Source organism: Micropterus dolomieu, linkage group LG05 (genome assembly GCF_021292245.1).
Source record: "Micropterus dolomieu isolate WLL.071019.BEF.003 ecotype Adirondacks linkage group LG05, ASM2129224v1, whole genome shotgun sequence".
NCBI lineage: Eukaryota > Metazoa > Chordata > Actinopteri > Centrarchiformes > Centrarchidae > Micropterus > Micropterus dolomieu.
In genome coordinates, this window is record NC_060154.1 from 18,073,395 (window position 1) to 18,087,282 (window position 13,888).

A 13,888-nucleotide genomic window follows, 5' to 3' on the forward strand; every position below is an offset into this window, starting at 1 on the left:
TTTACTTAAAATTGAAAACTTATACCTGGTAGGTACTTTATTTTAAGTCCAGAATTTTTAGACTCATTATATTTAAGGTACATTTGACAACTTTTAGGCCAATAGATAGGCTGAAAAATTATTACATATTTTTCTTGTTAACAGTTAAACAAATTGTTACAAAAAATGTTAAAAATACAGATAATTAGGGGAAATTGGTGGGTTCTCTTGGGGGGGAGGACTCATGACCTCGGTATTTCTAAAATCCTTGCTCAGGCCCTGATAGTTGCGTTGGTGCTGTTACATATATACATGGTAAATAAAATTCTTCTTCCATTTCTGCTCTATAATTTCATATATTTAGGCAGGTGGTTTGTTTTGTTTGACGGAGTGACTGATTGTTTGCCATCCAGTTATAAGTTTGAATTGATTCCTGTCGTGGAGATCCAGTGCCAGGTTTTTCAGTGGCCTCTGTCTGTGTCTGGCAGTAGCGCAGCATGAAGCAGTGGGAAACAGAAACACCATGGCTGCCACTCTGTCTCTTACTCAGGTAACACTGTCTTACAACTCAAATCTAACCACAGCAAACGTCTCATGGCCTCTGTTTGTTCTGCTCGGAGACATTTCAACAGTGTTAGTGAAACCGCGTAGGCAGGAAGGCGAGCTTTCCTCGGCCCTGGTCTCTCTTTTTGGAAGTTTAGTCCTGCTGTGACTGGGAAAAGTTTCTGCCTAATCTCTTTGGGGACTGCGTAAGGGCGTAGCTAGCTAGCTAGCTAGCCTGCTAGCTAACAGCTAGTTTGTGTGCAGTGTTGGGCTGTTTTAGAGCCGCTTTATCAAACTTGAGATAAGCCATGTAACGTTACTTGGTTTCGTTTCGGTTGGGAGTGTATGTTAATCATGCTTTGAATCGCCTCGTTTTGCTGCAGGCTAGTTGGTCCTGACCAAAGAGATGTTAATGCGAGACTCACTCATGTGTGGCTCTGTTGTGGCTTTAATGTCATATTGTTGCTGGTAGAGCCTCTGCTAACATTGTTTTCCGCTAAAAGAATTACGCATGTAACATATATTTAACGTTAAAGCCTCCGTTGGTAATGTCCTGACTGCTGGGGAAGCTTGCTGTATGGTTAGACTGAATAACCAACATGTTTATTGGTTTTGTTGTAAGTGCTTCACCGACCCGGGTTAGTGTTTCCTATATGGCCCTTCTGAAGTGAACGTTAACTGTTTTTTTTGTGTCCATTATGTTAACAGAAAAACTCAAAATAGTCTGTCAGTCGTTGTGCAACCATTAAGAGGAAGTGAACTAGAGTAGCGGCACTGGTGTCACAAAATGTCAGTATGTTGCTGTTTGTGTGGAAATGTGTTTGTTTGCACAGTAAATAACTTATTTAGCAGGCAACAGCCAGGTCCAATCCATGTGGACTTGTTACCCGAGCCACTGTTGCCTCAAACAACAGACAGCAGCTGCCTGCCACCTTCATTATCTCTCACAGATGAGTTCAGCAACCTGTGTTGATACCTCTGTGTTGTGAGACTTCATTGGTCTGTCATGTGATGCTTGTTTTTAAGTGTGCTGTCAGCTGTACCACCTGATAATCCTCACACTATACCATGATGCTAGTGACATTAATGTGTTTTATTGCCATGCGTTAATTAGGGAGTTGGCATTTCCAGAACAAACTAGACAGGCCTGTCAACTCCTGCACTGTAATGTATCTTGCTATCTGTTGCAGTTTTGTATGGGCTCGCTGGGGAATGATTGAGGGGCGTTTTTTCAGTGCTCAATTAAAGAGTCACCAGTACAATGACCACAGTGTTACAGCCGCCAACAGTTCCAGGCACACTATTGTGTGTCACAGAAGAAAAAGTTGCATTGGCCAGAGAAAGATAAGTGAACAGTTATCTCGCTGTAAATTGGCAGTTGGCAAAACTGACAGATAACTAAGCTGATCACAGGCTGTGTTTTCTCTAGCGAGCCGTGCGTGCAAGTTTGTAACAAGGCTGACATCATAACAGATGTTTGCTGTACTCTCTACTGCACGTCGGTTTGTCTGTGGAGGAACATTAAGTCAGCTTTACTCACTGGTTCATTAGCCACTCCCCAGGTGATTCACATTTCAGACAATCACTGTCCACTCTTTTCCTCTTTCGCCGCACCTGTTGATTTAAAAGCAGAACAACCATTTGTCAGTTTAGGCATATGCAGAAGGAAATGCTGATACTTTTCCTGTTTGGCCCCTCAGTGGACAATCGTGTTAACAGAGGAAAGGAGGGTGTTTAGGGAGGATATGTCAGAAGGCCAGATTAGACTGTGGAGTGACGCCCTGTTGTAACTGTCTAAAGCTGACCATCAGCAGCTTTGGGAAGTGTAGCCTATATCCTGAAGTCACTCAGCTCACAGCAGAAACTGTGTGTATCACTGTGACTCATAGATGTTTGCTGTATGGTGGAAGACACTGTATTTTCTCCTGCAAAACTTTGCCAGGAAGCACACAATAGCAATGATTACTGGGATTATCTAGCTAGTGCTGAGACAGTTAGTTGATTTAATTGAAAATGAATTCCAGACAACTTTGATAATTGTTTGTTTAATTAATTTGTCAAGCATAGATGCCAAACATTTACTGGTGCCAGCAGAGCAAATGGGACTCTGCACTATATTATTCGAAAGTGTTTGTATTTGGGCTTTGCAGTGTTGGTCACCTACAGCTCTTGTGATGGATATTTTTCTACCATTTTATAAGTCAAATGATGAGGTGGTTAATCAAAAAAGGAAAATGATTATTAATTGCACCCCTATTCAAACATCTGTAGCATACTGTCATGTCTGGAGTCATCATGTTTCTCATCCTACCTGTATGTCACCCTTCTTAAACTGTATATGCTGTGGAAAAAACTTTTATAGTGAAACAGGTCTGATGAGAGCTATTATTTGGCACAGTGAACTAAATTAAATGTTGCATCTGTTCTTTTTGTCTGAGCAATGATTAAAGTCCCTGTGTTCATTTTCCCCTGGCACATGTTTTTGGGCGATTGACAAATAATTCTGCTGTTTTAGTGACAGACGTGTCCATGGGCATGATGTTGAAAAGAGGGGGGGAAAAAAAGCTGAATTTTAACACATTTGTTATAGTGTCTGCATCCTCCATCTGTAATGGATCAGTCTTTTATTACATATTTTTTGACAGCTGCCTTGGCACACTGGATGATTGGTGTAGCAGTTGTTGAGCTTGTAAACTGAATCTGCAGAATTGAGAAAGTGTTTTAAAGTGTTAAGGTAGTTTTAGAGATTTGATCAATATCATGTGTGAATCTAAAAGAGGCCACATGAGCAAACAGAAATGGTGTTGTCGTTGAGAAATGTGGTAGAAGTTAAAATACGTATTTATATATTGTATTTTTTTTTCTTCCTTAGCAGCTCTCCAGTGGAAATCCCATCTATGACAAATACTATCGACAGGTATGCAAATGTGTCTTCCCAAAAACAAAGAGACATGGTTTATTGAAATTAGGCCTTAGTGTCTTTTATAAAGTAGAATGTCTTTCGCACAGATGGAGAGAGAGATTTGGGTGCACTGACTGTTTAAATACTAAACTAGCTTTAGCTGCTTTAGCATGTTGCAGCAGTGATCTCTCTTCTCTCATATCAGTTCTGGCCGCTGTGTCCAGTAAAGGAAGAATCTCTATGAATTAATAATGTTTCCCTTTTGTGCAACATGTAAGGGGAGCTCACTTTGAGCCTCATGAAAGACTACTAAGAGATCCAATATCAAGCTAATAGACTGCTGAGAAAATAGCTTTGGTTTATTATCAGTATCAATCTAAGTGACTCAGAGACTTCTCTGCCACAGGGCCATTTTCTTTTGTTCATTATTTGCTTTTCTCATGCTGCTAAAAATGTACTTGCAGCTTTTCTCCCATGTTGTTTTCTAAAGCTATTGACTAATAAGAAATTCACTTTTTTTCGTGGCAGTACAGATGTGTTATTGATGTTTCTGAAATGTTATAAGATCTAATGACTGTGTGTTTGTGTGTAGGTTGATCCGACTGGCAGTGGGCGGGTAGCAGCGGCTGATGCAGCTTTGTTCCTGAAAAGGTCGGGTTTGGCTGACTTGGTCCTGGGGAAGGTGAGCAAAGACTCAGATCAGTGCGGCAGCATTACTTCTCTGTTGTCTTTGCTGTTTATGTTAAGGGTAATAAATACACTGTGTGTGTCTCCATAGATCTGGGATTTGGCAGACTCTGAAAGAAAAGGTTCTCTTAACAAGCAGGTATAAATACACTGTGGAGTCGCATCATATGGATTTGTTTGTTTTGTGTGCACCAAGTTAGGGCTGGGCGATAAAATGATAACAGTAATTACTGTGATATAATTTTACTCCATATAAACATAACAAATGTTCAATTTAATTAATTTAAATCACGTATGCATCAGCGCTTCAATTTTCTATTAAGAATTATTTTGTTGAGGAAAAAGAACTGAAAAAAGATTTTACTTCATTTTACTCATACGTCTTTGTTGAAAAAAGATTATTGTTTTGAATGTTCCACCTCAGATTTGTGAAGTGATCCACTGTTTGGCAAGTGTTTTGTCATGATCTGACCATAAAGAATAGTTTAAAACAACAATTAACCATCTGGTTTCTTCAACTTTCAATCAGGTGCAAAAATCGGCCTTTAAACTTGAAAGAAATAATGATTTGACATTCATCGTGATAAATATCGACTGATATGAAATTTTCTATTGTGATGACATTTTTGTTTTATCGCCCAGCCCTACACAAACTGCATATGCTCACTGGACTTATTTCACTGTACCTCTGTGTTCCCCTCAGCAATTCTTCATAGCTTTGCGGTTGGTGGCCTGTGCTCAAAATGGCCTAGAGGTGGCGCTCAAGAGCCTTAATGTGGCTGTTCCTCCTCCCAAATTTGTAAGTCTGCTACTATGCACTGCTTTGTCCATGCTATAAATGCTGAGGTTACTCCCAGATATACTATATAGCCAGAGGTGTTTGTATCATGATTGGCAGCTTAAATTATGCTCTACAGACTAAGAATATGTTTTGTGTTTAACCAGCATGACTCAAGCAGCCCGCTGTTAGCAGGAGGTGTGGCTATTGACATTCCCTGGGTCGTCAAGGTGAGGCACTTGCAAGTTTGTTATCTTTTTGTCTTAATAAAACACGGTGATTTGTGTGTATTTGTAATTTGCTTTGATATCTTTGTCTTCCTCATTAGAGAACTACAACAGTATATATCCAACACAGTCTGATATTTTTATGTTGTCAAGTAGATCAAGTCAGCTTAAATAGGACACACACATTTACAGCCATACAATGTCAGCAATAGTTGTTTATTGACTAGTAGTGCCTATAAAAGTTATAATAACTCACATCACAGCTGATGGGTCCAAATTACTCAGTTGCTTGTTGAACTTTCTGGGAAAAATGTTACTTTATTGTTCGCATCAGAAATGAATTATATTTCAATCCGCTGCTTCTAAACATTGTACATATGTTGTTGTTTTTTTTTTTTCCCCCAGCCTGAAGAGAAGATGAAGTTTGACTCCATCTTTGACAGTCTGGGTCCAGTAGGAGGGATTCTAACAGGAGACAAGGTTAAGCCTGTCCTGCTTAACTCCAAACTGCCAGTGGACATCCTGGGCAGGGTATGATGAAGACACTTTAGTTTCATCTGTTGACATACTGATTATTTATTATCATGCATGCAAAGTGACAAAACTAAAGTGAAATCATATGCTTTTAAAAATAACAGAAGATGTAAATAGTTACCAAATTGTGACGGCTTTAGCTCATTAAAACATCCCTTTTTATAAAAATAAAAAGTGACAAATAATAGATTGTATTGATTGATAATAGACAGATGGTTGGATAAGACTGCATGCAATGTTTATCATATGTAACAGTCTAAATTCTGTTGTATAAATGAAGCCATACAGTGTAGAAAGTTAGAAAAATAGGATGTGAAATCAAAAATCAGTTGGGTAGAAAATTTAATCAAAGAGGAAGTGAGAATCGGTAATGAGTCGGGGCTTTCAGGGACACGTCATTATGTATCATATTAGTTCTGTAATGATGAATGCTTAACAATTTCTGTGTGCATTGAAGGTGTGGGAGCTCAGTGACCTCGACAGAGATGGCATGTTGGACAGAGATGAATTTTCTGTGGTAAGAAATTAGCTAATATCATAGAATAAAAACACATAGGTTACAGTCTGCAGTTAGTTTCAGATTGGGCTGCAGAATATCGTGGAAAAGTTAATTTTCTTCTGTAATTAAATTCAAAATGTTCATCTTTTAATATATTCTGGATTCATTACACATTAAGTGAAATATTAAAGCCTTTTTATTGTTTTAATCTTGATGATTACGGCTTACAGCTAATTGAAATCAAAACTCCAAATCTCAAATGTAATGTAAATAAGAATTTATAATACAGAAATGTTGACCCGAGAAGAGCTCTAATCAGCTAATTAACTCAAAACACATGCAAAGGTTTCCAGAGCCTTTAATCCCTCAGTCTGGTTCTGGTGCTAACAATGAACTCTTCCACGATATTCAGATTTTTTGAGATGCACCTGTATATTACAGTGTTGATCTTCTAGGCATCTAAAGCATATCAAGGTTTTGTAGCACTTTTTGTCAAAAGTGTGTTTTCTCTAGTCTATCTGAATAATGTCGCTCCCGGTGTTGATTTGAAAGTTTCTGCACCAAATGTTTGTTTGTGTGTATTCGTGTGTGTGCTTAAATTACACATACAATCTTAGAAGCTCTTACAAGTTGTGAAAATCATTTCTGTAGCCCTAAATGGATCAAATTCCAGACATGTGGAGGAAGTGTGAAGACTGAAAACTTACAGGATGGTTTGTTGGTAATTGCCTTTTTATCATTGATTTGTGTTGCCCTTTCCCAGGCCATGTATCTGGTGTACAGAGCTCTGGAGGGGGAGCCTGTTCCCATGTCCCTACCACCTCCCCTGGTTCCACCCTCCAAGAGGAAAAAACCCTCAGTGCCTCCCGTGATGCCCCTGTTACCCTCGCCCCCCTCAGTCAAAGACAGTCGCTCCTCCCATGCTGGCTCTAAGACCATGCCCCACCCCCCTAAACCCGCCCCAGCTCCTGTCCCAACACCAGCAGCTGTCCCTGTGAGTAACGGACCCTTCACTCCTGTGTGTGCAAGCTTTTGGATGTTTTATTTTACTACCACGTAGCTGCAGCAACAAACATTTAAATGATGTCAAACTGGATAGTTCAGTGTGTTTTTCAAAAGAACAAGACAAGAGGGAGCGTGAAGGTAAGTATATTTTTGAGTTAGTGGTCCGTCAACTGCGTAGGCTGTATTAATAAATTCCATTACGAAGCAACTATGGTGCTAGTTAAAAGTCTGTTTTGTTGCTTGTGCAGTGGGTGGTGTCACCAGCAGACAAGGCAAAGTATGACGAGCTATTCAACAAGACAGACAGTGACATGGACGGCCTCGTGTCTGGCCCTGAAGTCAGAGATATCTTCCTTAAGACTGGGCTGCCGTCTGGCACACTTGCACGTATCTGGTAAGTAGAGATGGTAAAACTCCATCAATCAGCTCCTCCGCCACCATATAAGCAAAACACACATACACGATGTAGCTTTTTTTGGTGTGAGAGATCCGGGTTCAATTCCCCACTGTGATACATCCACCAATGTGTCCCCGAGCAAGACACTTAACCCCTATTTGCTCCAGAGGCGTGCAATGACATATACAGCAATTGTAGGTCGCTTTGGCATCAGCTAAATGAATAATGAATGTTACATTATGAAGAAACAGAAAGTAATGTTAGGTAAATAGAGTGCAAACATATTTGAAGAATATCCCAGTTGCAGAGTACATTTTGTTGGCATTAGGCTGCACAAATATCTTTAAAATCACATGCTTTGTTCTAAATTTATGGACTGGGGTTGAAAATAGTATGTGCTAACGCATCTGACTGTGAGAATTCACATCATATGGATTTTTCTCTTTGCACGGCTGACTAGCTTCTGTCCTGCTGTGACTGTCCTGTGTGTTGGCTTCCATAAGCACTGAACATGATGATCAAAAATAGTCGTTGCCTGAGGTTTAAATCGTTAGGCTCTTATGTAACCCGGGTCTGTTTGTCTTCTCAGGGAGCTCTGTGACATAGGAGACATTGGGAAACTGACCCGAGAGCAGTTTGCCCTGGCGCTTCATCTGATCAATCAGAAGTTGAGTAAAGGCCTGGACCCTCCACAGAGTCTCTTGCCAGAGATGATCCCTCCGGCTGACAGACAAAACATCAAACAGGTGAGTCGCTCAGAGCACTCAAGTCTAATCATTATATTAATAATTATGTCTGTATCCTCTTTTTGTGTCTCCATTCAACATGACGATGTAGCTGATGATGCACTGAGACTGATGGTGTTAGAACAACAGACCAGCAGGACTGTAGTGATAACAGTAGAAACTAGAATGATGTAACGTAAGGCGCAATAAGCGGAGTAGCTGCATGAATTACTGGCTTTGTGTGTGTGTGTGGGAAGATATCTGGCAGTATTGATTTCTTTTTAGGCACAAAACAAGTCTATCTTTAACCATTCACATCATGCTTTTTGCCTGTCTTTGTGTGATTGTTATTTATGTTATTATCAAGTATGCTATCATAACTGACTGATTATTTAATATTAAGTTTCTTGTTATTAATTTGACTAAAATTTTTCTTCATTTTTGATCTTTTTTCAAGCTTGCAGCTCTTTCTTTTCCTCCTTATGGAACACGTTTATGCTGTTCCCTCTGTGTCTGCTCTTTATATTCTTACATTTTATCCACTTCACATGTGCAGCGAGATGATCTTGAGTGAGTGTGTGGTACTTTACTGACTCGGGGGCATCTCATTACTTGTAACGAGCTTCCGCTCTTCGTCATCTTTCTGCCATGTCTCATTGTAGTTTTCTCCAAATTTGTGCTTCTGTTACAAAAAACTAAATCATATTTTACATCTGTATTTGACTTAATCATCATTAGGTGTTACTATTTATGCTTAGGGGGTAAGCTGGCAAGAACAGGGGTTGCTGTTTTAAATATTTTGCACAAGTGGCACCAAGTATGTAGATGTAAATCAAAGGCTTGAACTTCGCTTGATTTATGTCTTTGAAAAGGGACAAGAGAAGTGGGGTTGTTGCTGTCTCCACCCTCTTAACATTAGAGAACAAAGTGAAATCCAACACAGTAGATATGTTTGAATAAAACCCTTGGACTCATATCCTCCCATTATAATTACCCATGAGTCAGTCTCACTTCCATCCCTGCCTTTATGTCTCAATCAGTGACCTCATCATCGTAGCTCTGTTGTTCATTTGTTTGACATTATAGGAAGTTTCATCATCGTTATAGTGTTTTACCTTCAGTAGTGCGGTTCCGTAGTTTAATCCTGTTTTATCTTCTGCCTCGCTTCCTCTCCAGAACAACGCGGTTAACCTAGCAGCTGACTTCTCTGCCATCAAGGAGCTGGACTCTCTCAGTAATGAGATTGTCGAACTACAGAGGTAAGCTTTTGTTCACACATTCATAAAAAAACATGCATATTGTTACTGACCCCATATTGGTGCGTGTTCTCTTACTAGTGGTAACAAGAAGTAGTCCTGTATTTGTTTAGAGCAGCTGTTTGAAACGCTTTTCAAGTTACATTACTGTACTGTGTATAATTCAAATGCAATATACAGTAATACAGTACAGTTTATAAAGTATAGCTTACTGTATTCAAATTATAATTAGGCTAGTACCTAAAACAGTATTGTGCTGTTTACTAATACTGTATTTGCAGCAGCTTGGTGGTGGTTTCAGTGCATTTCTAAATTTTTAACAGGCCTGAAAATAAACTGTAGCGTATTACTGCTTAACAAGGTCCCGTTTCAGAAAGCAGGATTAGTGAAAACTCTTAGTATGTCAAGCTTGAGATGAAGGAAACTCTGGGTTTTCTTTTTCAGAGACCAGATCAGACAAACCATAGATCAGTAATTCCGGCAACTGATGAAATGATGTTTCTCTCTGACCCCTCCCTGCGGAGCTTTAAGCGGCTGTGTGACACCGTCTGTTTGTTACCCAGACATAATCTTTAACATGACCTCTATTCAAGGTTATTATAGTTTTGGATTTTTCATTAGTTTTTATTTCATTTTGACTTTTTGTTTTCAATTTCAGTTTAGTTTTAATTAGTTTTTAATGTGGGTTTGCAAATTTAGTTTAGTTTTTATTTTTAGAAAATGCTTAGTTTTAGTCTTTGTCGCTACACAATGTTAAGCTCAGTTCAGTTTAGTTCAGTCCAGTTTCGTTTTTTCACAAAACATTAAAATACAAGTACAATCAGAAATATTTGTGAAAAGGGCTATCCTTTTTTATATATGAAATCCTGACACATTGTCGAAATGAATACTACAAATAAATGAAGCACACGCCACAAACAGGTCCCTAGCACCCTGTAAGTATGACTGGAAAGCAGTTATATTAAAATCTAAACCTTTATTTTCAAAAAATAGGTATTAAAACAATGTGAAGCACAAAGGGACAGGTTGGCTGAGATATCAATGACCCCATAAAACACACACTAGCAGTAAATATAATGACCAGCAGACACTTTAACCCAGCTCAAGGGGAGCTCACAATCAATGGGCAAGTTTAGCCTATCCAACATGCAGGATGCTAAGCCAGACCATCAGAACGGAACGAAAAAAAACAAGTAAAAAAGAAAACCAACCAACTACACAGCTTATCCGTACCTGGGCCTCCCCGGCTAAGTTAGCCTCCCCCTAACGTTACATGGGGCTCTCCTAGTTACAGCGGTCGCCACCTGCTATTCTGCGGCCAGACGCCGCCCTGACCCGGGCTCTCTTGATGGACACGCAGCGAGCCAGCTCTTCCCTCGGAGGACAAAATCATAACACACCCGTGGCTCACCAACAACTGCCTATCGGCTAATCACCGCGCGCACCGCTGAATTGCCGGCGTTATGCGGAGTTTTGCCTGCCTGCCGAGAATTGCATGCACCTCCAAATACTGCTTTTAAACGCTATTTGGGGTTTATCAATGTTGATAAATGATTCGAAGTGTATATATTTTATTAACGTTTAGAGTCTTTAATATTTTAATACACTTAGTAGAAGTACCATTCCTTGACATTCAGTAAATAAAGCCTATGTGGGGATAACGCCGTTTGATCAATGAGCACAGAAAAATGTCTGAAAAGGACCTAAAGAGGTGGAGGCTACCTGCCGAGATTTGCATCTATCTTTTTTCTCAGCATAAATGACCGTTATCACCCGCGAGGTGACACCTGACCAGCCAGATCAACTGCCCCTATCCCTTTTCTACTCAAAATGTAGGCTTATTAGGTCCTATAAAATAAATAAACGAAAACATTTACTCTTTCATTTTAGTTAGTTTTAGTTAGTTTTGCAAACCTACAGCACAGTTTTAGTTAGTTATCGTTTTTTTAGTAAACCCTCATTTTTATTTTTATTTCAGTTAACGACCATGTTTTTTCACATCTAGTTGTCGTTATTTCATTCGTCTTCGTTAACGATTATAACCTTGCCTCTATTATGATGAACCTGTCATCAATTTATGGACAGAGAGAGCGATCTCTGGACATTGCGATTTAACGTCAGAATAAAATCTAGGGACATTAAGGCAACTGTCAGGTTGGCAAAAGTTGCACTAAAACACAACAATGGGCTACACTACTGCAGTAATCACTGTTTAAATCAAATTAATCTGTATAAAGCTGTAACTGATCAATGAACAGTCATCTGTCATATTGTGATAAGTCACACTGATTGGAACATTTCTATCGTAGTTGTGCTGGAGCTGATGTGAATATTTGAGTATATTTCTATGACTGTGGTGCAGCTGAAACGAATGAATGTAGCCTATTTTAAATGATTTTTAAATACTTGCTGCTTATACTCTTAATGTGTTTTGACAGAATTTCATTTAATATGAAATGAGCAAGATTGGTTTTATGTAAAATAGACGTCTAAAAGTTAGTTTGAACCTATAGACACATTTTCCACTGCAAAAAAAATATTAATACCCTACTGTGGCTTTAAAATCACAGGTCCATGGGTAAACTTATTAAAAAGTCTTATCTGTTTGATCTACATTTTCATCTTCAGTTATTTCCACCTGCACTTTGTCCCGTCAGGTTATAGCTGAATAAATATAGCCCTCCTTTAAATGTAATGGGCTATTGGAGAATTCCAGTCTGATAAAAGATGAATGAGCTACTCTAAATGTATTGATCCTTCCTCTACTCCTGCATTTTAACATAAATAGCCTATCATGGTCTGCGTTGGCACCAATTCATATTTCTAGCACCACTGGATTAAAATAGAGGCTCTGCACTTATTTACCTGTTGCCATGGTGAATCGTACTATCGGTGCTCCATTGATGATGTTTTTTTTTTTTTTTTTTTTTCATCACATCGCACGCGCTTCCATCAGGTTCAGTATACTAGATTGAACTAATTCTGATCTGATCGAAAACTTGTTGTTTCCCATCACAGGCTCAATAAACTCACGCTGTTTGAAAACATATAATATTCAGATTTTTTCCCCCATGTATGAAAAGCCCCAAAATGAACACTGTAAGCAGACTACTTGATTACTATAAGCAAATTATTTAAACAGCATTTGTATAGCAATGATTCTGTCACAGCTTTTTCATTGGTCCCAAACCATGATCACTATTAGCGGTTTCCACTGTACATGATATTTAAGCTGTTTTTTGACTGCAGTGTGCATCAAATGTTACCAAACAAAACAATTATATTTTTAATGTTAGGTCCAGCTGTTATGTATGTATTGTTGGAATAATCATTCAACGTAACCATGTCAAATTGCATAACGTAACATTCTTGTGATTAAAAACAGAGGAATTCTCCATTAAGGTCTGATGTCAGAGCCAGTATCTCTATATCCTGTGACCAGCAGCTTTCCCACAAACTAAGGGGAACTGACTGGGCAGCACAAGTAAATTCGATATATTGGGAGACAAGTGATTTATACGAACTACTGATCCCAGCTGAATTTATTATATGTGAACCACACTGAGTGAAAGAGTTGGCCTACAAAATTATATCACTCTCACACACTCAGTCTTTCTTTGAACACCCACTGCTCCGGTGAAGATAAACAAACATTTGTGTTTTTGCTGCAGGCTACCAAACACAGCAGATGGTTATAAAGCTGAGTTATGTAGCTTCTGTTTGACAGTGGGTTGGAAGGAGGCTGACAGATGCTATATACACCAGACTTAATGTATCAATGTATTCACCTCCCCTGTCTTGTTTTTCTAAAGTTAAATAATGCTGCTGTTTATTTTACCTTTACATTTCTGGATTTTTAAAAAAAAAAATTTTTAGGACAAATGTAAGAAAGCATCTGCTTTTGCGTCACATCATCTTTAATACTTTTCACTAACCGATGTCACAACAGGTCTTTTTTTGATAGTTTCATTTATCTTTTATTCCTCACTTTAAAAGTAGATGTAAACATCTATTTGCATTGCTTTTTACATGTAGTCTTGGTTTCCCTGACAGGTGGTTATCAGTTGTTATGGATTTAAATCTCATAAACTAACTGAATTTAGCTTCCCTATTCATGAAAGTTGAGACTGAGAAGTGAGAAAGTAGCCTTCCACCCCACCCCCAAACTTTCAGTACATAAACACAGATGCTTGCACACAGAAACACTAGATGACAGCTGTTTGAGGAAGGTAGAAGTAAGAAAGATGGAGAGAAATGGAAACTAAGTGACTGAGATCAGAGCTTCTGACAGGCAGCACATCGAGAGGAGCTTGAAAAGATGATGCGCGCTTGTAGCTGCTTCAAAATGTGGCAGCA

General features: G+C 38.9%; 2 protein-coding genes across 11 annotated transcripts in view; both read left to right on the forward strand.

Annotated features, from left to right (window-relative positions):
- faf1 (Fas (TNFRSF6) associated factor 1) overlaps nt 1–13,888 on the forward strand; it is a 1,021,784-nt gene that overhangs the window by 884,647 nt on the left and 123,249 nt on the right. The gene's annotated exons all lie outside the window — the stretch shown is intronic.
- Nucleotides 364–13,888, forward strand: part of eps15 (epidermal growth factor receptor pathway substrate 15) — a 28,692-nt gene continuing 15,167 nt past the window's right edge. For 4 of the 10 annotated variants that reach the window (XM_046048821.1, XM_046048827.1, XM_046048829.1 and 1 more), the window contains exons 1-12: nt 1,107–1,160; nt 3,395–3,439; nt 4,017–4,106; nt 4,203–4,250; nt 4,815–4,910; nt 5,057–5,119; nt 5,522–5,647; nt 6,108–6,167; nt 6,913–7,143; nt 7,403–7,548; nt 8,141–8,297; nt 9,453–9,535. In XM_046048821.1, coding sequence (XP_045904777.1) covers nt 1,122–1,160; nt 3,395–3,439; nt 4,017–4,106; nt 4,203–4,250; nt 4,815–4,910; nt 5,057–5,119; nt 5,522–5,647; nt 6,108–6,167; nt 6,913–7,143; nt 7,403–7,548; nt 8,141–8,297; nt 9,453–9,535 — 1,184 coding nt within the window. In that variant the 5' untranslated portion in view covers nt 1,107–1,121. Of the gene's footprint in view, nt 530–552; nt 613–1,106; nt 1,161–3,394; nt 3,440–4,016; nt 4,107–4,202; nt 4,251–4,814; nt 4,911–5,056; nt 5,120–5,521; nt 5,648–6,107; nt 6,168–6,912; nt 7,144–7,402; nt 7,549–8,140; nt 8,298–9,452; nt 9,536–13,888 lie in introns of those variants that run through there. The other 6 variants (XM_046048824.1, XM_046048826.1, XM_046048831.1 and 3 more) reach the window with 6 other exon arrangements.